The sequence below is a fragment of the Bombina bombina genome, chromosome 4 (assembly GCF_027579735.1).
Source record: "Bombina bombina isolate aBomBom1 chromosome 4, aBomBom1.pri, whole genome shotgun sequence".
Lineage (NCBI taxonomy): Eukaryota > Metazoa > Chordata > Amphibia > Anura > Bombinatoridae > Bombina > Bombina bombina.
The window spans coordinates 851393097-851419193 of record NC_069502.1 but is presented as its reverse complement, the minus strand read 5'-3'; the positions used below and the strand labels follow the sequence as shown (position 1 = coordinate 851419193).

Sequence of the window (26097 nt, the reverse complement as noted above, 5' to 3'; positions counted from 1 at the left end):
GCTGATTCATAACTTAATTATTGCCTTGATGGTGGAAATTGGCATTTTCAATCCTTTTGCTATTTTCTTATAGCCACTTCTCATTTTTTGAAGCTCAACAACTTTTGCCGTACATCCCAGCTACATTGCTTGGTCTTACCCATTAGGATGAATGACTAAGGGAATTTGGTCTATGTGTTACCTCATATTTATATGTTTCTAGTCACCCAGGTGTACTAAAAAATGTAAAATATCAATGGGAATATACTGCAAATATATTTTCTCATATAAATTCATAGAGATTCCAATAATTGTGCCATATATATATATATATATATATATATATATATATATATATATACGTATATAAGTATATAAGTGCATTGGAGCCCTTTGCAGTTAAGTAGATGAAAACATGAAAAATCATATTTATTCAAAATTAATTTTAATAAAAGTTTCAACTATGTATTTACTGTAAATATTATTATTATCAGTTATTTGTAGAGCACCAACAGATTATGCAGCAATATATATATATATATATATATATATATATATATATATATATATATATATATATATATATATATATATAGCAAGCAGGAAACAGCACTCACTAGACTTAGTAACAAAAATATTTTTATTCAGTAATGTTTCGGGGAATGCTCCCCTTCATCAGACCAATGTTCCACAAGTGAATCAAACATTTATACCCTCACATAAGACCCTCCCCCAGTCCCCCAGGTGTGTACTGATGTTTTTCCAATACCTAAAAGGTTTACAGAAATTATTAGTAAGGAGTGGGATAGACCCGGTGTGCCGTTTTCCCCCCCTCCTATATTTAGAAAAATGTTTCCCATAGACGCCACTACACTGGACTTATGGAAGACGGTCCCTAAGGTGGGGGGAGCAGTTTCTATTTTAGCAAAGCGTACCACTATCCCGGTTGAGGACAGTTGTGCTTTTTCAGATCCAATGGATAAAAAATTAGAGGGTTACCTTAAGAAAATGTTTATTCAACAAGGTTTTATTTTACAGCCCCTTGCATGCATTGCGCCTATCACTGCTGCGGCGGCATTCTGGTTTGAGGCCCTGGAAGAGGCCATTCATACAGCTTCATTGACTGAAATCATTGACAAGCTTAGAACACTTAAGCTAGCTAACTCATTTGTTTCTGATGCCATTGTTCATTTGACTAAACTAACGGCTAAGAATTCCGGATTCGCCATCCAGGCACGCAGGGCGCTATGGCTTAAATCCTGGTCAGCTGACGTGACTTCAAAGTCTAAATTACTCAACATTCCTTTCAAGGGGCAGACCTTATTCGGGCCTGGTTTGAAAGAAATTATTGCTGACATTACTGGAGGTAAGGGTCATACCCTTCCTCAGGACAGGGCCAAATCAAGGGCCAAACAGTCTAATTTTCGTGCCTTTCGAAATTTCAAGGCAGGGTCAGCATCAACTTCCTCTGCTTCAAAACAAGAGGGAACTTTTGCTCAATCCAAGCAGGCCTGGAAATCTAACCAGTCCTGGAACAAGGGCAAGCAGGCCAGAAAGCCTGCTGCTGCCTCCAAGACAGCATGAAGGAACGGCCCCCTATCCGGCAACGGATCTAGTAGGGGGCAGACTTTCTCTCTTCGCTCAGGCGTGGGCAAGAGATGTTCAGGATCCCTGGGCGTTGGAGATCATATCTCAGGGATATCTTCTGGACTTCAAAGCTTCTCCTCCACAGGGGAGATTTCACCTTTTAAGATTATCTGCAAACCAGATAAAGAAAGAGGCATTCCTACGCTGCGTGCAAGACCTCCTAGTAATGGGAGTGATGGGACCTTCAGACCAATTTTGGATCTAAAGATCTTAAACAAATTCCTCAGAGTTCCGTCATTCAAGATGGAAACTATTCGAACCATCTTACCCATGATCCAAGAGGGTCAGTACATGACCACAGTGGACTTAAAGGATGCCTACCTTCAAATTCCAATTCACAAAAATCATCGGTTCCTGAGATTTGCCTTTCTAGACAGGCATTACCAATTTGTAGCTCTTCCCTTCGGGTTGGCTACAGCCCCAAGAATTTTTACAAAGGTTCTGGGCTCTCTTCTGGCGGTTCTAAGACCGCGAGGCATAGCGGTGGCTCCTTATCTAGACGACATCCTGATACAGGCGTCAAGCTTTCAAATTGCCAAGTCTCATACAGAGATAGTTCTGGCATTTCTGAGGTCGCATGGGTGGAAAGTGAACGAAGAAAAGAGTTCTCTATCTCCTCTCACAAGGGTTTCCTTCCTAGGGACTCTTATAGATTCTGTAGAAATGAAAATTTACCTGACGGAGTCCAGGTTATCAAAACTTCTAAATGCTTGCCGTGTTCTTCACTCCACTCCGCGCCCTGCGGTGGCTCAGTGCATGGAGGTAATCGGCTTAATGGTAGCGGCAATGGACATAGTGCCATTTGCGCGCCTGCATCTCAGACCGCTGCAATTATGCATGCTCAGTCAGTGGAATGGGGATTACACAGATTTGTCCCCTCTACTAAATCTGGATCAGGAAACCAGAGATTCTCTTCTCTGGTGGTTATCTCTGGTCCACCTGTCCAAGGGTATGACCTTTCGCAGACCAGATTGGACGATTGTAACAACAGATGCCAGCCTTCTAGGTTGGGGTGCAGTCTGGAACTCCCTGAAGGCTCAGGGATCGTGGACTCAGGAGGAGAAACTCCTCCCATTAAATATTCTGGAGTTAAGAGCAATATTCAATGCTCTTCTAGCTTGGCCTCAGTTAGCAACCCTGAGGTTCATCAGATTTCAGTCGGACAACATCACGACTGTGGCTTACATCAACCATCAAGGTAGAACCAGGAGTTCCCTAGCGATGTTAGAAGTCTCCAAGATAATTCGCTGGGCAGAGTTTCACTCTTGCCACCTATCAGCAATCCATATCCCAGGTGTAGAGAACTGGGAGGCGGATTTTCTAAGTCGTCAGACTTTTCATCCGGGGGAGTGGGAACTCCATCCGGAGGTGTTTGCTCAATTGGTTCATCGTTGGGGCAATCCAGAACTGGATCTCATGGCATCTCGCCAGAACGCCAAGCTTCCTTGTTACGGATCCAGGTCCAGGGACCCAGAAGCGACGCTGATAGATGCTCTAGCAGCTCCTTGGTTCTTCAACCTGGCTTATGTGTTTCCACCGTTTCCTCTGCTCCCTCGACTGATTGCCAAAATCAGACAGGAGAGGGCATTGGTGATTCTGATAGCGCCTGCGTGGCCACGCAGGACCTGGTATGCAGACCTAGTGGACATGTCATCCTTTCCACCATGGACTCTGCCTCTGAGACAAGACCTTCTCATACAAGGTCCTTTCAATCATCCGAATCTAATTTCTCTGAGACTGACTGCATGGAGATTGAACGCTTGATTCTATCAAAGCGTGGCTTCTCCGAGTCAGTCATTGATACCTTAATACAGGCACGAAAGCCTGTCACCAGGAAAATCTATCACAAGATATGGCGTAAATATCTTCATTGGTGTGAATCCAAGAATTACTCATGGAGTAGGGTTCGGATTCCTAGGATATTGTCCTTTCTCCAAGAGGGTTTGGACAAAGGATTATCAGCTAGTTCTTTAAAGGGACAGATTTCTGCTCTGTCTATTCTTTTACATAAGCGTCTGGCAGAAGTTCCAGGCATTCAGGCATTTTGTCAGGCTTTAGTTAGAATTAAGCCTGTGTTTAAACCTGTTGCTCCTCCATGGAGCTTAAACTTGGTTCTCAAAGTTCTTCAAGGGGTTCCGTTTGAACCCCTTCATTCTATTGATATCAAACTTCTATCATGGAAAGTTCTTTTTCTGATGGCTATTTCCTCGGCTCGAAGAGTCTCTGAGTTATCTGCCTTACATTGTGATTCTCCTTATCTGATCTTTCATTCAGATAAAGTAGTACAAAACCTGGGTTTTTACCCAAGGTGGTTTCTAACAAGAATATCAATCAAGAGATTGTTGTTCCATCATTGTGTCCTAATCCTTCTTCAAAGAAGGAACGTCTTTTGCATAATCTAGACGTAGTCCGTGCCTTGAAGTTTTACTTGCAAGCTACTACAGATTTTCGTCAAACATCTAACCTGTTTGTTGTTTACTCTGGACAGAGGAGAGGTCAAAAGGCCTCAGCAACCTCTCTTTCTTTTTGGCTTCGGAGCATAATCCGAGGTGGCCTGTTTTATATAGGCAAGACCTCTGACGACATAAAAAAGCAGATGGCAAATCATAGAAGTGCAATACGTACTGCCATTGACAAAGGGAAAAGTGACCAACCAGTGCCCAGACACTTCATGGAGAAAGGCCATTCTGTGGCTGACCTTAGGTTTAAATTGATTGACCATGTCCCTCCACTAAGCCGGGGGGGGGGGGCGACCGTGTCAAGCTGTTACTACAGAAAGAGGCTGAGTGGATTTATAAATTGGACACTGTTCACCCTAGAGGTTTGAACATGGGGATTGATTGGCATTGCTTCTTGTGAGGAGCTAATACCATTCCCTGCAATAATGGACTATTGTATGCTCCCCCCCCCCCACTAGGAATGTTTGATTACCTGTGGGCTTGCATTTCTGAGACTGTCTTTGTGTCACAGAACACCCACATTATCCTGACTTTTATGTTGCGGGGTAACCAACAAAAATTTACACTTCTATGCACGCAATGTTGTCATTTTGTTTTTGCCGTGATTCTTGTACTCTGTGTTTGCCTGCAATACTCTGTTTTTACCTGTACTATTTGCCATGGTATTCAGCTATCGTGATGTGTTGCACCTCTCTTAGTTTAATTAGTATGTGTTCATTAGTACCAAGGGTGTCGTTACTAGACCATAGTGGCCACTTTACATTTCAGCCACCGACGCTTAATTACAGCCCCTATTAGGTCCTTAGCTAATTTTCTCTATTTTCATGCCTGCACCTTAGGGTGCCTAAGCAACTGGATGGCTACCTCTTGTCTTATTTTTAGTATGGGGCATATGCCTTTTCTTTGGATCCCGTTTTATATATTTTTTATATTTTCTATCTCTATCCTATATATATATGTATAGGGGCTTGCCCCCCTCAACGTATCCCGTAGTCGCTCGATGTTGCCAGGGGAGGAGCTACCTAGTGCGATACGCATGCGCATACAGGACAGGTCCGTATTACTCCAGACGGGTTACAGTGCCCACAGCTCTTACAGTGCCCACAGCTCTCACTGGCCTGTAACCCGCCACATTAGGGGCCTCAGTTTTCTGATGGTTGCGGGTCCCGGTTTACCTCAAGCAACTCGTGCTGGGTATGGAGATTGTGGGTCATGTCACGTAATACCATGATGTTGTTATTATTGCTCTGCAGGCTTGTGAATATGTATGAGCGCACCTCGGAATGGCACATATGTGTATTTAATGATCTCCAGCCATTTGATGTCGGTTTATGTTCAACTAGATACTGTAATTTGAGCAACCTATGCGATCCGGTCTTGGTCACTAATAACGATTGGGGTTTGAATATGCTGACTAACGATCTTACTGGACATAGTTCTAATTGGGCTTCTCCTGGAGCCGTAGGCTAACGACCTGATCACAATATACTAACAAACAGTTTTATTATTCTCAGTAACCCTTTGCTACTTGGTGCATGTTTATGCTCTTGATTTGACATATTTCTCACGAGGCCGCTGCTATTTGAGCTACGGTGTATAGGAGATGCACCTAAATGTTTTTAAACCCACTGACGGTAATTGGGACCTGTGAGCTAATGCTGATTGTATCCTTAGATATGGATATTGCGATTTAGATCGTACCTGGGTTAAGTTATGACATATGTACTTGTGACACACTATGTGGTTATGTATATCTATTCTTATTTTGTCATATTGTATCTTTAAATTCTTCTTGTATTGCTTTATCTTTTTCACTGAATTATATGGAATGTATGGAGTTGTTTATTTTATTTTGAACTGGTTGCCTTGGCAACAGTTTTGGCGGGTTTTTTTGTACTGGGGGAGGGTTTTATGTGAGGGTATAAATGTTTGATTTACTTGTGGAACATTGGTCTAATGAAGGGGAGCATTCCCCGAAACGTTACTGAATAAAATAATTTTTGTTACTAAGTCCAGTGAGTGCTGTTTCCTGCTTGCCGTATCTTACCCTTACTCTAGCACCCTGGCATTTAAAGAACTGTTTATGAGAGTGCACCTGTGTCACGTTGTCTATATATATATATATATATATATATATATATATATATATATATATATATATATATATATATATATATATATATATATATATAATCAATGAGAGAAAGTTCACTGTCCCTCATAAAACTGTGTTCCAGAATATAAGTGGACATTGGAATACAAGGTACATATAGAAAGTCCCAATGTAAATAAACTGGTAAGGACTCTAATGAGAATCCTAAGTTGCTGAATCACAATGGTCACAATAGTAATAACCAACAGAAGTGAAAATGCTGGAACAGGAACTTTAGCATGAATACACATGAATGAAAACCCCCTATACACGCTCAGAAAACAGACTGCAAAGTTGCACCTTGGAAAGGACAAAGTGTCAACAATCCGTGCTGAGACTCTGGTGGTATATAGTAGTGATGGTGATAGCAATATCTGCTTAAATGGTCCTTTAGACCTGCACTCACCGCAACCGGCCCAGGCTCAGTCAGCTTCTCACATGCGGTCAGTCAAACGATGCTTGCAAGCAGCCTCCACTCGTAGAGGAGGTTTCAATGTCCTACTATGCAGGAGGGGGCGTTGGCTGGGACACGTGATTCTCCAGCTTCAATCGGCTCGTCCGTGGAATCAGCCGTTGAAGGATAGCGAAAACCAGCCGACACTGGGACTCCAAGAGCACGGGCCGTCACCGTTGCCTGATGAAATGCAGTTGAGTAAAGAAGAATAGCGGTGGACAGTTAAAACTTCTTATTTTATTCATTCAAAGATAAAAACGGCATCCATGGGTCACGTACGGCACACACTAGCAACAAACTACTAACATGTTTCGACCCTTAGGTCGTAATCATAGCTGCATATTGAACACCTGCTTACCTATTTAAGGTAGCAGGGGAAAAACTGATTCAATCATCATAAAGGTAAAAAATACGTTACAAATGTATTTTACATGTAAGTTCAGATGAGTAAATGAATGAGGGAAACCCAAATAGCTATATTCTATAATGAGAAGAAGCATAATTATGTCCACCAGCAATACCGATGTGTAAAGCTGTGTTAAACAGTGCACACATAACAAATGCAGTGTTGATATAGCAACACAAAGAGAGTATGCAAAGGGCATATGCTGCTCTGGAATATGAAGTTACCTAATAAAGTAAACAATAAATTAGGTCCCCTCCAAGAGATGCTACATTACATCCAAACCTGATACAAAGGCTTCTATTTATCAAAGGTCTTGCGGACCTGATCCGACAGTGCGGATCAGGTCCGCAAGACCTCGCTAAATGTGGAGAGCTGCTGGTGCAACGCCGCCCCCTGCAGACTCGCGGCCAATCGGCCCGCCAGCAGGGGGGTGTCAATCAACCCGATCGTTCTCGATCGGGTTGATTTCCGGCGATTCCTGTCCGCCTGCTCAGAGCAGGCGGACAGAGTTATGGAGCAACGGTCTTTAGACCGCTGCTTCATAACTTGTGTTTCTGGCGAGTCTGAAGACTCGCCAGAAACATGGCCCTTCAAGCTCCGTACGGAGCTTGATAAATATGGGCCATAGTATAATTGTTAACATTATCAGGTGGAAATGAACAGTTAAGAGAAATTAAACTGACACATGTTAAACACTATCTTGCACATACATGTGTATAAGTGTCGGTTAGCTGCGAAAGAGGGAGACACACACAGGAATAGTACACAGAACTATTTCCAGAAATTGATGAGATCATATTCGGAGTTCAGACCGGTTGGAACCCTTGTCTGAAGCTTAAATATCCAGTACATCTCCCTCTTCCGCAGCAGCCTATCACGATCCTCTCCTCTTGGGGGGGACGCCCTTTCTATAGCCTGCCATCTTAGAGTGTTGGTGTTTTTGTTGTGACACCTGGCAAAATGTTTTACTAAAGGGGTAGTAGCTTCACCTACCTGTATAGTTGATGGTTTCTAATACAAACTTTTACCTCATTGGTAGTAAGGCCTACTTATTATAAATGACAAAATGTACAGGTGAGTACATGAAGTACATAATAATGGACTAGATGTCTGAGGGAGATTCCTTCCCCATAGATGTGGGACACCTTTCATGCATATTACTCTGCATGTTTAATTTCAAATGCAGTCATGCAGGATTTTTCTGTATTTTAGTACAACGATGGAGATCCTTTAGAGATAAGATCCATTGGTATCTATTTTATACCTAATGTGTGGGTAATTTATATGTATGCACATATGTTTAGCATGCAGATAATGAACAATAATCATGAATATTTTCATTAACAATGTACATTGTGTATTCACTCATAAATATATACAGTCTCTGCTTATTCTGGACATGGATTTACAAGTATCTCCTGTGTTCCTGTTGGTCTAAATGTGGTACTTCTCTAATCAGTAAGGAAAATGACAGGCTAAATATGCATGTATGCTTTAGTATATACATGTATACTACATACTGATGCTTATGTCATTTACAGATTTATAAATTTTGTATAAATTTATGTATAAGTTTATATATTTTAAGATTCGTCAAGAAAAATAGTTTGGATATCCGGATTGATTGGTTTTGTCCTTCAAGTGATCAAGAGTTAATTTTTCTTTGAAGTAGAGTCCTCCTTATTGACCAGCGTTCCTATCTCATGTTGGCAAAAATCCTTCAGAGGCGACATCCTTTATAAAAAAAAAAAAAAATAGAGGCTATGGGAATAATTAATCCCAGTACCAGTGTCGCCTCAGGGTCAAAGGTTTTATTTCAATCTGTTGATTGTCCAAAGGGACTTACAGTCCTGTCGTAGATTTAACAGCGCTAAACATGTTTGTCAGGGTTCCCACTTGTATAATGGTAACATTCTGCACAATTTTACCCTTAATCCAAGATAGGGTCCGTTTATGGCTACTATAGACCTCAAAGATGCATATCTTCGCATCCCTATACACAGGGGTCACTTTTAGTTTCTAAAGTTTTCAAAACACTTCCAGTTTGCCACTTTGTGTTGGGTACAATCTTACAATCCAGAACTCCTTAAAGAAACATCTGTATATTGATTATGAGAGCTTAGTGCTGTCTCTGGCTTGTGTGGGTGAGGACTGGGTGGTGCAGCAGTGGGTTTGCAAAGAAGTGTGACTGGTTCCTCATTTTCTAGGACATAAACAAGAAGGACTTTGTTGAAGAGCATACCTAGGTAGTCTCAGGAGTGTGTGTATCTTCAGTGCTTTATGACAGTATTTTCAACAATGTACAACTTTGCAAACATTGCTCCATATGGTGCTCAAGACACAAATATTAATTTTTGCCTTTCATTTCTTTTTAAATATTGGGTCACACTGGAACGTATATGCTGCTCGCGTGACAGATCAAAACATGCTATATCACAATTATACATTTGTATTCAAGAGGCTAGAAACATCCCAAAATCCCTGATTGTTTGTAAATGGGAAGTAGATCTGGCGAGAGAGGAAGATATAGAAGTTTGGGAACAAACATTTTTCAATCGTGTACGGGATTACTTAGCGCGGATCTAAGGGAAAATACCATAAAAACCTCTTTCATGTGGTATCTTACGCACCTCAAAACGTTTCACTTGCCTAATGGAGGTTCTAGATGTTGTTACAGGGGATGTGGGGCAATTGGTACCTATCTTCACATGTGGTGGGAGTGCCCAGGAGTTAGAGCTGTATGGTCAAATCTTTCTAAGTTATTAAGCAAACTATTAAGCGAAAACATTGTTCTCACTAAGGAACAAGCTTTATTACATGAGAAAATCCCAGGCTTAAATTCTTCCACAAATACTCTAGCCAGGATCCTATGTTATGTACCATTACGAGAACCAGTATCGCCAAACATTGGAAATTGGGGGTTCCAGATTGGTCAGAGATTATAGCTCAAATGAAACACACATACTCAATGTACGAGTCTGCAGCTCATATTAAAAACGCCATAGAATCTTTTAACAAAGTGGGGTTCTACTGGATACTTCAGGGAGACAACATATAACACAAACATGGGTGCATCACAGCGGATTGGGGGAAGGTATGGAGAGTCAGACAAGAGTAATTCCACAATGAGAATAAGGTTAGGTAGCACACGCATGGAATTGTCAGTGAAATAAGCTTTATAGAGGTATAAAGCATACAATTATCTAATTCTATGTGGGCAACTCGGTATATAATATGGTGACAAAGTTTTTCTTATGTGGTTTAGGTATGTAAGAGTCATGTAAGAGTCATGGAGGGCAGTATTGGAAATATCAATCTCACACTACCTATAGCGGAAGTATTCAAAGGTATCCCCGCAGGGTTAATATATTAAACTGTATTCTGCCATTTACTTCCAATGTAATGAGATCGTAACTGTAACTAAATTTTCAATAAAATTATTTCAATCTAAATAATGTTCTCCACAGAACATTTTGCCAGCCAGATGGCTTATGAAGTAGCCGGATGGAGGCAGTGTAATATTTTTTAATATTATACAGGGAGTGCAGAATTATTAGGCAAATGAGTATTTTGACCACATCATCCTCTTTATGCATGTTGTCTTACTCCAAGCTGTATAGGCTCGAAAGCCTACTACCAATTAAGCATATTAGGTGATGTGCATCTCTGTAATGAGAAGGGGTGTGGTCTAATGACATCAACACCCTATATCAGGTGTGCATAATTATTAGGCAGCTTCGTTTCATTTGGCAAAATGGGTCAAACAGGCTCAGAAAAGTCAAAAATAGTGAGATATCTTGCAGAGGGATGCAGCACTCTTAAAATTGCAAAGCTTCTGAAGCGTGATCATCGAACAATCAAGCGTTTCATTAAAAATAGTCAACAGGGTCGCAAGAAGCGTGTGGAAAAACCAAGGCGCAAAATAACTGCCCATGAACTGAGAAAAGTTGAGCGTGCAGCTGCCAAGATGCCACTTGCCACCAGTTTGGCCATATTTCAGAGCTGCAACATCACTGGAGTTCCCAAAAGCACAAGGTGTGCAATACTCAGAGATATGGCCAAGGTAAGAAAGGCTGAAAGACGACCACCACTGAACAAGACACACAAGCTGAAACGTCAAGACTGGGCCAAGAAATATCTCAAGACTGATTTTTCTAAGGTTTTATGGACTGATGAAATGAGAGTGAGTCTTGATGGGCCAGATGGATGGGCCCGTGGCTGGATTGGTAAAGGGCAGAGAGCACCAGTCCGACTCAGACGCCAGCAAGGTGGAGGTGGAGTACTGGTTTGGGCTGGTATCATCAAAGATGAGCTTGTGGGGCCTTTTCGGGTTGAGGATGGAGTCAAGCTCAACTCCCAGTCCTACTGCCAGTTTCTGGAAGACACCTTCTTCAAGCAGTGGTACAGGAAGAAGTCTGCATCCTTCAAGAAAAACATGATTTTCATGGAGGACAATGCTCCATCACACGCGTCCAAGTACTCCACAGCGTGGCTGGCAAGAAAGGGTATAAAAGAAGAAAATCTAATGACATGGCCTCCTTGTTCACCTGATCTGAACCCCATTGAGAACCTGTGGTCCATCATCAAATGTGAGATTTACAAGGAGGGAAAACAGTACACCTCTCTGAACAGTGTCTGGGAGGCTGTGGTTGCTGCTGCACGCAATGTTGATGGTGAACAGATCAAAACACTGCCAGAATCCATGGATGGCAGGCTTTTGAGTGTCCTTGCAAAGAAAGGTGGCAATATTGGTCACTGATTTGTTTTTGTTTTGTTTTTGAATGTCAGAAATGTATATTTGTGAATGTTGAGATGTTATATTGGTTTCACTGGTAAAAATAAATAATTGAAATGGGTATATATTTGTTTTTTGTTAAGTTGCCTAATAATTATGCACAGTAATAGTCACCTGCACACACAGATATCCCCCTAAAATAGCTATAACTAAAAACAAACTAAAAACTACTTCCAAAACTATTCAGCTTTGATATTAATGAGTTTTTCGGGTTCATTGAGAACATGGTTGTTGTTCAATAATAAAATTAATCCTCAAAAATACAACTTAATAATTCTGCACTCCCTATATAATTTTATGCTATCCAAAGCACAAATTACTTGCATAATTTAACACTTTCATTATTCAGATAGGACATGTAATTTTAAACAACTTTCCAATTTACTTTTATCATCAAATGTTCTTTGCTCTTTTGGTATTCTGGCTCATATGCTATGTTCTAAGCCCTTGAAGGCCGCCTCTTATCTGAATCCTTTTTTTATTTGTGTTTCACAACGGGAGTGTTAGCTCATTTGAGCCATATTGATAACATTCTGCTCACACTCGGGAGTTATTTAAGAGTTAGCACAACACAGCACTAATTGGCTAAAATGCAAGACAATAAATAATACATAAAAAGTCATGTGATTAGGGGGCTGTCAGAAGATACTTAGATACAAGGTATTCACAGAGATAAATAGTGTATTAATATAACTGTTTTGGTTATGCAAAACTGGGGAATGGGTAATTAATGGATTATCTATCTTTATAATAAAAATTCTGGTGTAGACTGTCCCTTTAATAACCATGAAAGTCCAGCTAGCATATGAACCCCCCCATCAGATTTGGCTATTTTATTGATATTTTGGGCACTATAGTAACATTTAGAGAATTTATCCAGAAATATGATTGAAAAATGACTGGGCGTAAGCTGGATATAGTGCCCAATGATCCAAGGCCCTAAAGGCACCTTAGAAGCAAGCCCTTGATTTGATATGTATGGGTCCTAGCATTGTCTCTCTAGTTTCATATCACTATACTGTCTGCGTGTGCTGTATTTTCTCCATTTGTGCTATTAAAGGGACAGTTTACTAAAAAAAATGTCTCCCCTTTAATTTGTTCCCAATGATCCATTTTACCTGCTGGATGCATTAAATTGTTTACAAGTATTTCCATTACCCTTATATTGGCATTTTAAATAGTTGATTTAACCTGTGGTATCCTCACCTATCCTGAAAGTTTTTGGCCTTAAAGTGAATGTCAACTTTCATGATAAAGTGCCCGGTTTTTCAAAAAACTATTAAAAACAGGGGTTTTCATTAAAGAAAGTTTACATTGAACCAGATTTTACAAATACCTTCTCCTGAAACGCTGGATTGCCGATCCCACGCCTGCAAGTCCTCTGTATTACGTCAGCAATGACAAAACCGTCTCTCTCCAATCACGGCTTCCCCCCCAGGAGCGTTTATCTGGTGAGGCCACGCTATGATTGGAGGAAGCCGGTTTCGTCATTGCTGTGTAAGTACAGCAGGAAGAAGCATGCGGGGGGATCGGCAATTCAGCGTTTCAGGAGAAGAAGGTAAGTATTTGTAAAATCCGGTGCAATGTAAACTTTCATGAATGAAAGTGCCCCTGTTTTTAATAGTTTTTATTTTTAAACTGGGCACTTTATCATGAAAGTTGGCATTCACTTTAGATGAAATAATTTTTATTGTCATGGATCACATCAAATATAACATAATAAAACAGTGTGCTGGATTACAATGTCCTAGTATTCTTAAAACAATTAAAGTTTTCAGTACACTGTTTATATCATTTTCATCAATTTTTCTCCCCCCCTTCCCCTCTGCCTTCCCTAACTCCCTCTCCACCCCCTCCTCCCTCTTATCCCATTTCCCTAAACCTAAACTTCATAACTGTATACAAAGAAAAACCTTTAACTTTAAAACTTTTCCCGTCGAGCAGTGACAATGTTGTAGATTTCTTTAGAACGCTATATCTATATTTAAGAAAGTTCCTATTCTCTCCAATTTAATTGCCCTAAAAAAAACCTTATTGGTTACTTAGTGTTGACCTGTATGTACCTACATATTTCTATTTATTTAAAATCCAGTGTATCCACATGTTTTGGAATCTCTCAGATGTCCCTTGTATCCATGCAGCTGATTCTAGCATATTATAAACATCTTCAATTTTGATCATTACCTCACCCCATTCTGGAGCCCCCACTTTCCATTTTCTAGCTATACATATTCTGGTTGCTGTACATATAATATTAACCCATCTATTAGTAATTGAGTTCAGTGACTCCTGGGGGATATGTAGTAAGGCCTGTGAGGCTGATAATGTAAAGGAGTCGTCTAGAATCACCTTAAATAGTTGAGAAAGCTTGTCCCATGTAGGTTGTATCTTTGGACACTCCCACCACATGTGAAAATAGGTCCCTATCCCTTTACATCCCCGATAACATAATCTACTACCCTGTGTGGTGTAATGTGAGGATTTCAGTGGTGTAAGGTACCATCTATATGAGGTTTTTATTGAGTTTTCGATAAGGTCTGCCCCTATTAAGCTTCTCCTCATTGAGGAGAAAATCTGGCTCCAATCTTCTCTATCATAGGTTATAGCTAAATCTTGTTCCCATTTGTCATAAATTACCAACTTTGCTGAACTATTTGCTTCTTGAATGGCTAAGTATAAGCGTGTAATCATTTTTTTATTTCTACCGGGTGTCATTATCATTTGTTCCAGAGCAGTTTTTGGGCAGGCTGGGATGCTGCCTAGTCTATATGTATTTATAGCATGGGAAATTTGGAGATATAAAAACCAGTGCAATGTATTTGGGTGTATTTTATCTCTTAATTGTGTAAATGTCAACAACTTCCCATTGTCTAGGAAATCAGCTACCCTATAGAGGCCTTTATTTCCCCACTTATCTATTTGTTTTTGAATTTCTTTTGGGAGTAGTGTACTTAGAGGTATTATAATAGTGTGTGGCAAGAGTAATTTCATTGTATGTGTTAGTGACCTCCACATAAGCTTAGAATCTTCTGTAATTTTTAGTTTAATTATCCTCTGGTCTTTTGGATCTGAGGGTTTCCATAATATATCTCCCGGAGTGCTTAGTCTTCCAATATCTGCTTCAATACCTGGCCATGTCATCCCCTGGCAATCTTTACATAAAAGAGCATGTTGTGCCAGTCTGGCAGCATGATAATAATCTCTAAGATTAGGGACTCCTACACCTCCCAATAGCTTGTGTTGTTTTAAAATATGAGCAGCTATTCTAGCTGTTTTATGTCCTCTTATAAATTTAATAATTTCAGATTGTAGTTCTTCAAGCTCTTTTATTGGGATTTTAATAGGTAAAGCTCTAAATAGATATAACAGTCTTGGTAGGACATTCATTTTAATGGCCGATAATCTGCCATACCAAGAAAAGTTCCCTTTCTTCCATTTCAATATATCTCTTCTTATAGTTTTGTAAATTGGGATGTAGTTTGCTTTATACAATGTTTCTATGGTGTCTGTGATTTGTATTCCTAGATATTTTAGGGAATGATTAACCCATTTAAAATCAAAGTTCGCTTCTATCAACTTTTGTGTGTGTGTTGGTAATGATAGAGGGAGTGCTTCGCATTTATCCGAATTTATTTTGAAACCCGAAACATTGGAAAAATCTTCTAATAATTGGTACAAATTAGGGAGGGAAAGCATTGGTTTTGTAATTGTAAGCAAGATATCGTCTGCAAATAAAGTTAGTGTTTGTTCCCCTTTATTTAATTTAACCCCATGGATATCCTTAGAGTTACGAATACAAGACGCCAAAGGTTCTATGCACAACGCAAATAAAAGTGGAGATAACGGACATCCCTGACGAGTTCCATTCAATATATTGATAGGTCGAGACTGATATCCCGCTGCCCTAATTGTTACTACTGGATTTGTGTATATATTTTTGATTGCCCCCCTAAATTTACTACCAAATCCCATATATTCGAGAACTGCCATCATATATTGCCAATCTACTCCGTCAAACGCCTTCTCCGCATCCAGAGAAAGGAGCAGAGAAGGCGTTTCTGTTCCCTTCAGATATTCTATCAGCGTCACTATGCGTCTTACATTATCAGGGGCCTCACCATTTTTAATAAACCCTACCTGATCAGGATGGATCAATGAAGGTAAGTATTGTTTAAGCCTGTTTGCTAGGATTTTGGTGAGAATCTTGAGATCTTGGTTAATTAAGGAAATTGGCCTATAATTTTGTACTATTTTGGGGTTTTTCCCTGGCTTAGGGATTACTACTATCTTGGCCTGTAAAAGCTCAAAAATAGAGTTAAGTCTTAATTGTTTATTTGTAAGTTTAGATGTATTAGTATCCCTTAAAATCTTTAAGTTTACATTAAAATCCCCAGCCAATATTATCAAGGTTTGAGACCATTGGGTCAGTAAATGTGAAAGATTATCAAAAAATTTGTGTTGTTGCTCATTAGGTGCATATATTATGCAGAGTGTGACTTGTTTGTCTTGCACAGCCCCCCTCACTATAAGATATCTGCCTTCCTTATCCCTTATCACCTCTTCTTTTATAAATTGAATGGAATTATGAATAAGTATTGATACTCCTCTTTTCTTTTTATCGGTTGTGGAGTGAAAGTGTTGCGTGTATTGTTTGTCCCAATATTTAGGGATTTGATGGTGTGTAAAATGTGTCTCCTGTAGGAAAATGATTTTAGCCTTCATATTGTTATATTGGTTAAGTGCAGTTTTCCTTTTAATATTGGTATTCAAACCTCTTACATTATGGGAGATCATCTTCTATCTAGAATCCATAATTGTGCATTTTCCCTCTCCCCTCCTCATACCTGAACATCAATGCCTCCATTTTCTGACTAACAACTGCTCTCTTAGTGTCTATCCTGTTATGGAGAAACTTTCCTGACCACTGCTCGACGGTACTTGAAACAAAAAAACAACAAAAACATAAAAAACATAGCTCAACATTAAACAACAACAAACTATTAAACAATCTGTAATCCTTCAAGTTATTCTTGTTTGTCTGCAACATCAAATCTATCTAAGTGGGTGTGCAGCTAAATATTACATAGTGTATCTTATATAATAATGAATTGAAAAAGTGGATCTTTTATTCCTAGAGGGAGCATATACTAATAACTAATGGCATGGATAGTGCCATTTAGTCATATCTTATCAATCTCCAGTTCTTTATAATTTACTTAATGTTCTTTTTACTGACATAAATAAATATACTTTATACTCGTGCCATTATTTACTACTAGGAGATTGATATTCAAGTCTTTTACCACAACATGAGCAGTGACAATAACTCCTCAACACGGAGTAAGGCAAAGAAAGATTATACTTGTTAAAGAACATCAGTCAGTTCTCTCAGTCTCTTTAATCCTTCAGGGCCTTTGTTTCCTTTTAGAGACCATTGTCCAACGTTCACTTTGAGCTGTTCCTCTTAATGGCTGTGTGGGTCTTTTGGTATTGTGTTGAGAGTTATCTGGAATCTCTGGACAATCCAGCTTAAGCAGTTGGCAGAGACCTGGTATATCTTGTTTCTCTTTGATAGTGATTGTTCTGCCCTCATGGTGTATGTGAAGTGCAAAAGGGAATCCCCATCTGTATAATATCTGATTTTTTTTGCAGTAGTTGTGTCAGCGGACGGAGAGCAGAACGCTTCTGCAGTGTTTTGATACAAAGGTCCTGGTAAAATTGTATGACTGAGCCCTGAAATTTAAAGGTTGGATTTTTTCTAGCTGCAGTAATGATTTCTTCTTTTTCTTGGAAGCGTAATAGTTTAATTATGACGTCCCTTTGTGGTTCTGTGTCCTTTGGTTTTGCTCTTAGAGCTCTATGTGCCCTTTCCATTTGGAATTTTCCATCCTCAGCAGAGCTTGTGATAGCCTGGAATAGTTGTAGAAGATAATTGCTTAATTCTGTTGTAACTATAGTTTCAGAGATACCCTTTAGACGTATATTACACCTCCTGCTCCTATTTTCCAGGTCTTCCAGTTTGTCATTAATGTCTGCCAATTCCTGTTGTTGATCAGCCATTTGCTGAGTTATGGTTGTAATGTCTTCTTCCAGTGTTTCTTCTTTTTCTTCCAAGGATTCTAACCTGGATCCCAGTTCAGAGATATCCTGTTTGATTTCAGTGAGACTGTTTATAACAGTGTTCTGGAGGGTGTCCAGCTTTTCCCACATTTTGTCAAATATTGTGGATATGTCTTGTTTGGAGACGAGGTTCCTTATGTCACTTCTGGTAATGGGTATATTATTACCCTCTGGGTATGTTGGTTCTATAACTTCTTCCATTTCTTCCCCAGTTACAACAATTTCTTTATCATGAGCCTTTTCTCCTTTCTTTAAAAAATATATTGGCTGCTGCAGGTTTATTTGTAGCATTTAGTTTACTTTGTCTTCTGACTGACATGATATAGCTCATATAATAAAATGGAGGAACACTTGAAATGATCTAGCTGTTGAACAAAGGATAGCAAGACCTCTGTTTATGTCCTGAAGTGGGAGAAAGTCTGCTGCAGCACTAGCGTTTTAATAGCACTTTGGAATCACATGCAAAGCCGGAGTGGTTTACAGGAGAAAAATAAATTGCAGGGAGTGATTTATATAGGGTGAATGTTCTGTGTCAATGTTATTTTCCTTCCATCCAAAGTTTCTGAGTAGTTTTGGTGATATGCTGTGTACTATAGATAGGTACAATCTGTGTTATATCACCATACAATGCTAATTCTTTTTATGTGTTATTTTGTGATCCAGCTTTCACATTTCCTCTGCAGCCCGATTCATTAACATCATGTAGGGTTAAAAGTCTTTATTAAATAGTAGGCATGTTGCTGCTCAAGTCTCTCTTGCTGCTTATAATCACTTTATTAACATGTTGCCTCCCACGTGGCTGATTCCCTGCTATGGCGTCTTAAAATTGTCTTTCTTCCTCAATCACCCTGTAGATTAATTGCTTGCCATATTCCCCTCTGAACTCCTTACCCTTTGATGTGGCAGCTTCCTTGCAGTTTTATCCTCTGTTTTCTCTCCAGCTTATCTGATTTTTAGTAGACCGGCATTTTGGTTCTTTTTACTCCTCAGCTTGCAAGACGTCAAAGACTGCATGTCAGCTTTTACACTGAACAAACTGAGTGGTCATAAAACACAGAGGATTGATGTATAAACACTCCGGTGGTGTTTTAGTGACCCTCTGGGAGCTTATGATAACCTTTTCTCCACTTTTCTTATCCACTGCACCCGGAGCTCACATATCACACGTCCTCCATTATGCCTGCCTTGGCTCCGCCCCCGGCATTCACTTTAAAGGGACACTGAACCCAATTTTTTTCTTTTGTGATTCAGATAGAGCATGCAATTTTAAGCAACGTTCTAATTTACTCCTATTATCAAATTCTCTTCATTATCTTGGTATCTTTATTTGAAATGCAAGAATGTAAGTTTAGATGCCGACCCATTTTTGGTGAACACACTGTGTTGTTCTTGCTGATTGGTGGATAAATTCACCCACCAATAGGTGGATAAATTCACCCACCAATAAACAAGTGCTTTCCATGGATCTGAGCCAAAAAAAAACTTAGATGCCTTCTTTTTCAAATAAAGAAAGCAAGAGAACGAAGAAAAATTGATAATAGGAGTAAATTAGAAAGTTGCTTAAATTTGCATGCTCTATCTGAATCACAAAATATTTTTTTTTTAGTTCAGTGTCCCTTTAAGGCCAAGTTGTGTTAACACAGCCAGTAGAATAAATTACACTCCCAGTGGGGTATAGAAGAGATAAGGTAATAAAATGTTAATTTTCCATTGTTCCCTCTAAGTATTGGTGATTGGTTTATGGGCAAATATAAGATGAACAGTAGGTAAATGTGATAAAGTAATGAGATCTGATTATACCTACAAGCTCAACCCATTTTATTAGGTTGTGTCTTCAAAACACAAAATCAACTAATTCATATACACAAATCAACCTTAAAAAGCAAATCTCATACTTTTTTACCAGCTGCAGAGTATAAAATGTAATTGGAAACACATTAAAGGAAAAACAATTTTATAGTATACAGTCCCTTTAATTGTACTTAGCATGAGAACTACATTTCCCAGCATGCCATGTGGCTAATCTGAGGGTGAGTGGTCTTCAGCAAGATCAGCTGCTCAGACGTTACACAGTGTACAGCCCATACAGCAGCACTGTCAGAGTGTGTACTATATATATATATATATATATATATATATATATATATATATATATATATATATATATATATATATATATATATATATATATATATATGCAAATACAACCACAGATGAACAACACATTACATATTTGTTTACACTGTGTCGTGATTTATTTAAAGAGACACTAAACCCAATTTTTTTCTTTCCTGATTCATATAGAGCATGACATTTTAAGCAACTTTCTAATTTACTCCTATAATCAATTTTTCTTCGTTCTCTTGCTATCTTTATTTTAAAAGCAGTAATTTAAATCTTAGCAGCCAGCCCATTTTAGGTTCAGCACCATGGACAGCGCTTGCTTATTGGAGGCTTACATTTACCCACCAATAAGCAAGCATAAGCCAGGTTCTCAACCAAAAATGGGCCGGCTCCTATGCATCACATTCCTGATTTTTAAATAACGATAGCAAGAGAACAAAGATAAATTGATAATAGGAGTACCTATCTGAATCATGAAATAAAAAAATTGGGTTTAGTATCCCTTTAACAAAATAAAGCCAAAATGGAGAAGCCATGTGTGACAAACTAAGTACACCCTTATTTAGAATACAGAAACTGTAAATAATCTTTTGTTTTAATAAAGGTGAAAACGATACTAAGATTTCAGTTAAGATGGAAGAAACAGAAGATGAGTGGCTAAGATATGTGCCTGAAGTTCCACCGCTGGAAATATACAGCAATATTAATACAGGTGAGTTTACATTTGTGTAGTGCCTAAAGGGAAACAGGGTACAGGAAAGTATTCATGTGACACGTCTGAGGGATGCAGGGCACAGGTAAGTGTCAGTGTGTGCAGTGTCTGAGGGATGTAGGGTGCAGGTGAGTGTACTTGTGGGACATGGATGAGGGATATAAAATAAATGTGTATACAACTCGCAAAAATATCAAATAAATGTGAAATAATAGAAACTAATATATAAGTCCTATATCCTGTATCAAACAAAGGATATGTCCATGAAAGATGCATATCAAATCGAGTGATCTGAATAATCCTCAAAAATAGAAAAACATAAAATAGTGTAATTCTGTGTTGTGATTTAAATCTGTGTTGCAAATGAAGATTCACTACTCACGTGAAGTGGAGCCATAATAAACTCTATGGAATGCGCACACCAACCTTTATACTGGTAGGCAAACAGTATCCCACTAAGTAGACGAATAACAGCGAGCTTCTAAAAGGCACTCCTTTATTTGTAGCAAAATATTATCATAGATGCAACAATAAAATTATCAAAACATAACAGCAGTCAGCACATATCTTGTCTTATGAGTTTTGGCTGGTAATGCCTTACTCATAGACAAAACTAATCCATCCACACCATAGATTTAAATACATATAATTACAATGTCATTGGTTCATGCTGCTGTTTATATAATCACATGACCAAGCTTTAACCTCTTCAAAGACACTTGCTATGAAAATAGCAATATATAATTGGACAATGGCATGTATTTCTTACCCCAGGATAATTTACTATAATTCCCAAAATCTAAAAGGAAATATAACAATTTATAAAAAAGGAGAAAAGTTAAATTTTATAAATAATGAGATCCGTTTTACTATGGACGTTCCCTGACCAATCATAAATTAATAATGAATCAAGATGATACTAAAAGCCTCACATAGTATTTTATATATATATATATATATATATATATATATATATATATATATATATATATATATATATATTAATACTGTATATTATATTTTTGTTTTTATTTTTATATATAGAAAACTTAAGAGGAGAGGCACATATTTACTAATACCGGGAAGGAGAGAAATGGAGAGGGAAAAAACAATACCTAGATCCGAAATGCTTCCCTGTGGAGAAGTCTAGCAATTGTATCGCCCCCTCTAGGTGTTTGTTGGTAATTTTGTGAGCATTCTATCAAGTAGACCACAAATGTGGTTCTACAATTGGTACAATTAATCAAATCATAAACAAAATGGAATAGAAGAAGGCTCCACAATAGTGCACAATCAGTAATACCTGGTCTACATACATGCAGTAAATATTGAGAAGTGCCACAAACGCCTACTGGACCTTTAGTAGCTGTCCAGATAGCTATCTCCTCAGCACGCTATACCATCAACCGCCGGTATTCACAGGTTTGAAAAGGCTTGTGTCCACACCAACCCAGTTGCTGCACTGGATGGAGGTAATGTTCCTCTGGACAAGGCCCAATAAAAATGTGAAATCACACTAATTGAATGTGGTAATTAGGTGGAAGTAAAAACAAATATAAAGTTGTGATTCAAAAGTCTAATAAAAATACAGACTTTTATTAAAATTGTGTAGTATCACACGTGGTTCCCAAGAAAGAGGGAACTTTCAGACCAATTTTAGATCTTAAATGTCTAAACAAGTTTCTCAGAGTACCGTCCTTGAAGATGGAAACTATACATTCCATTCTTCCCTTGGTTCAAGAGGGTCAGTTCATGGCAACCATAGATCTAAAAGATGCGTACCTTCATGTTCCCATCCACAAGGACCATAACAGGTTTCTCAGATTCACTTTTCTAGACAAGCACTTTCAGTTTGTGGCTCTTCCGTTCGGCCTTGCCACAGCTCCCAGAATTTTTTCGAAGGTTCTGGGGGCTCTGTTGGCGGTGATCCGGTCTCGGGGCATTGCAGTGGCGCTATATCTGGACATATCTGGACGACATTCTGGTTCAGGTGCCGTCTTTTCAACAAGCAAACTCTCATACGGAGATCTTGTTGTCTTTTCTTCACTCCCACGGTTGGATGGGGAATCTTTGGAAAAGTTCCTTGGTTCCAGTTACAAGGGTAGTGTTCTTGGGGACCATAATAGACACCCTTCTCCTCGCCATATCGCAATTTGTTCTCTAATCCGGTTTTTGTGCCAGTAGTTATTTCCCTTTGTCACTAATATCAACTTTCTCTTATCAAGAAATGTTTAGCAAACTATAGTTTGGTAACAATGTTACAAATGTTTTCATTGGTTCCTACTTTGATCCAATCAGGGCATATGCACACCTTTTTAAACCTGTTTTAAAACCTTGTATGTAACTTATCTGATGAAACTGCCAGGAGCTAACGGCCGAGAAACGCGTTATTATCTCTATTAAATTGTTTTTAATTGTGTCTATTTTGGACTGTTCTCAATTCTTTGCCGTACTCATAAACTTTGAGACGTCACTGGGGCATTGTTTGTCAACTTTTACCAGCCTTACAGCACGGATCAATTTACACTGGGCCACCGAGGTCCAGTTCCAGCAGCACTATTTCCTCCAGCAGTCCAAACCGTCAAACCATTTGCCACCTCTGGAGTTATAACCGGCTTTTTAGTTGTCTGGATTAGGACACACTCCGTGGAGCACGGCTCCAATCATCACCGGGGTCCTGTTTGATGACTTCCTGACAGCGAGACGCATCACTAGATTCCACTACAGCACTTGCCAGTGTACTGACTGCTGTAAACATCAGCCTGCCTGTCTGCACTTTTTTAACGAAAAGTGCCACCTCACTTGTGAGTACCTTTCCACTGGACACCACCACACTTTATCACCTTTTGGCACAGAGATATCTACACTATGAGGCACTCTCTTTTCTCTTTTGTTTTATAGATACCTGATTCACCGCCAGCACCAAGAGAAGCAGCCTCAAACACTGAACTCTTTCCCTACTTGCAGATTCACTTGAAATCACGAATCACATGTTATATCTTATGAACTTTGTTTAGTTCCTTTTTTTGAATTAATACCAATCTATATTTTACTGAAAGGACACTAATGTTTTTTTGTATCCATTTTGCAACCGACTAGCAATTTACATATTTTTTCTGATTTGAAGGGATACTAATGTTTTTTGTATCTATATGCACATCAAATTGAACAGTTATAATTTGATTTTTTTTTTATACACTTTTTGGGCATTTTTCACGCTGATGTTGAATAATAACAATTTTTTACGCATTTTATAGAATCACTCTGCTATTTCCATTTGGCTTTTTACATAACGCCACCTGGTTTCTCATATTTCATAACACCATAGCTGTCCCCCCCCCCTTCTCTACATACATTTAATTTTTGCGCCTCCTATTATATCTTTTATGCTTTTAGTATAAAATATATTTTTGTCAGAAAGACAAAGATTTTCGACTCTTGCCTTACCTTTCAGTCCTCTCCTCCGTCATCAGTGGCTCAATGTATGGAGGTAATTGGTCTGATGGTATCTGCCATGGACATCATTCCGTTTGCTCAGTTCTATCTCAGACCTCTGCAGTTATGCATGCTCAGGCAATGGAACGGGGACTATGCGGATCTGTCTCCGCGAATAGATCTGGATCAGGCGACAAGAGAATCTCTTCTGTGGTGGTTTTCTCAGGAACACCTCTCCCAGGGATCCTGCTTCCGCAGACCTACCTGGGTGATTATAACCACAAATGCCAGCTTGCTGGGATGGGAAGCAGTCTGGGGCTCATTGAAGGCCCAGGGTCTATGGACTCGGGAGTACTCGGTTCTCCCCATAAACATCCTAGAGCTGAGTGTGATCTTCAATGCTTTACTGGCCTGGCCTCAGTTAGCTTCAGCCTGGTTTATCAGGTTCCAGTCAGACAACATAACTTTGGTGGCTTACATCAACCACCAGGGAGGAACTCAGAGTTCCTTGGCCAAGCTCCCGCAATACGGTTACAAGGTCGAGGGATCCACAGGACGTCCTAATAGATGCGCTGGCGGTGCCGTGGAATTTCAGTCTAGCATACCTGTTTCCTCCGTTCCCTCTCCATCCTCTAGTCATTGCTTGACGCAAGCAGGAGAGGGTGTCAGTGATTCTCATAGCACCGGTGTGGCCTCGCAGAATCTGGTTTGCAGACCTAGTGGAGATGTCATCTCTTCCACCTTGGAGGCTTCCTCTGAGGAAGGACCTTCTACTTCAGGGTCCCTTCCTTCATTCAAATCTTGTTTCTGTGAAGCTGACTGCTTGAAAGTTGAGCGCTTTACTTTTTCTAAGCGCAGGTTATCTAAGTTGGTCATTGAGACCTTGATCCAGGCTCGTAACCCTGTGACGAGAAAGATTTACCATAAAATATGGCGTAAATATCTGTAATGGTGTGAATCCAAGGGTTTCTCGTGGAGTAGAGTCAGGAGTCTAGGATTTTGTCTTTTCTCCAGGGAGGTCTGGAGAAGGGTTTGTCAGCAAGTACTTTGAAGGGTCAAATATCTGCCTTGTCTGTTTTGTTACATAAGCGTCTATCGGATGTACAGTCCTTTTGTCAGGCCTTGGTCAGAATTAGGCCTGTGTTTAAACCGGTTACTCCTCCCTGGAGTCTTAACCTTGTTCTCAAGGTCCTTCAGCATGCTCCGTTTGAGCCTATGCATTCATTAGATATTAAGATGTTATCTTGGAAAGTTTTGTTTTTTGTTGCTATTTCTTCTGCTCGGAGAGTCTCTGAACTCTCAGCGTTGCAGTATGATTCCCCTTATCTAATCTTTCATTCTGATTAGGTGGTTCTATGTACTAATTTAGTTCTTCTTCCTAAAGTGGTTTCATATAGGAATATTAATCAGGAAATCGTTTTTCCTTCTAGGTTGTGCAATAAACGCTCCTTATGAAAAGAAGGATTAGGACACAAAGATATGGTGCGTGCGTTGAAATTCTATTTACAGGCGACTAAGGATTTTTGCCAGTTCTCTGCTTTGTTTGTGTGTTTCTCTGGGAAACGCAAGGGTCAGAAGCTATGGCTACTTCTTTCTCTCTGTCTGAGGAGTGTAACTCGCTTGGCCTATAAATCTGCTGGACAGCAACCTCCTGAGAGACTCACGGCTCATTCCACAAGGGCTGTTTCTTCCACATGGACCTTCAAAAATTAAGCTTCTGTGAAACAGATTTGCAAGGCTGCAACTTGGTCCTCTCTACATACTTTTTCAAAATTTTATAAGTTTGATTCTTTTGCCTCGGCTGAGGCTTCTTT

General features: G+C 39.4%; 1 protein-coding gene across 2 annotated transcripts in view; it reads left to right on the top strand.

Moving 5' to 3' along the window:
• Positions 1-26097, top strand: part of LOC128657286 (gastrula zinc finger protein XlCGF53.1-like) — a 163249-nt gene that overhangs the window by 51836 nt on the left and 85316 nt on the right. For both annotated transcript variants that reach the window (XM_053711569.1, XM_053711568.1), the window contains exon 7: positions 20741-20848. In XM_053711569.1, the coding sequence (XP_053567544.1) occupies positions 20741-20848 (108 nt within the window). The remainder of the gene's footprint in view (positions 1-20740; positions 20849-26097) is intronic.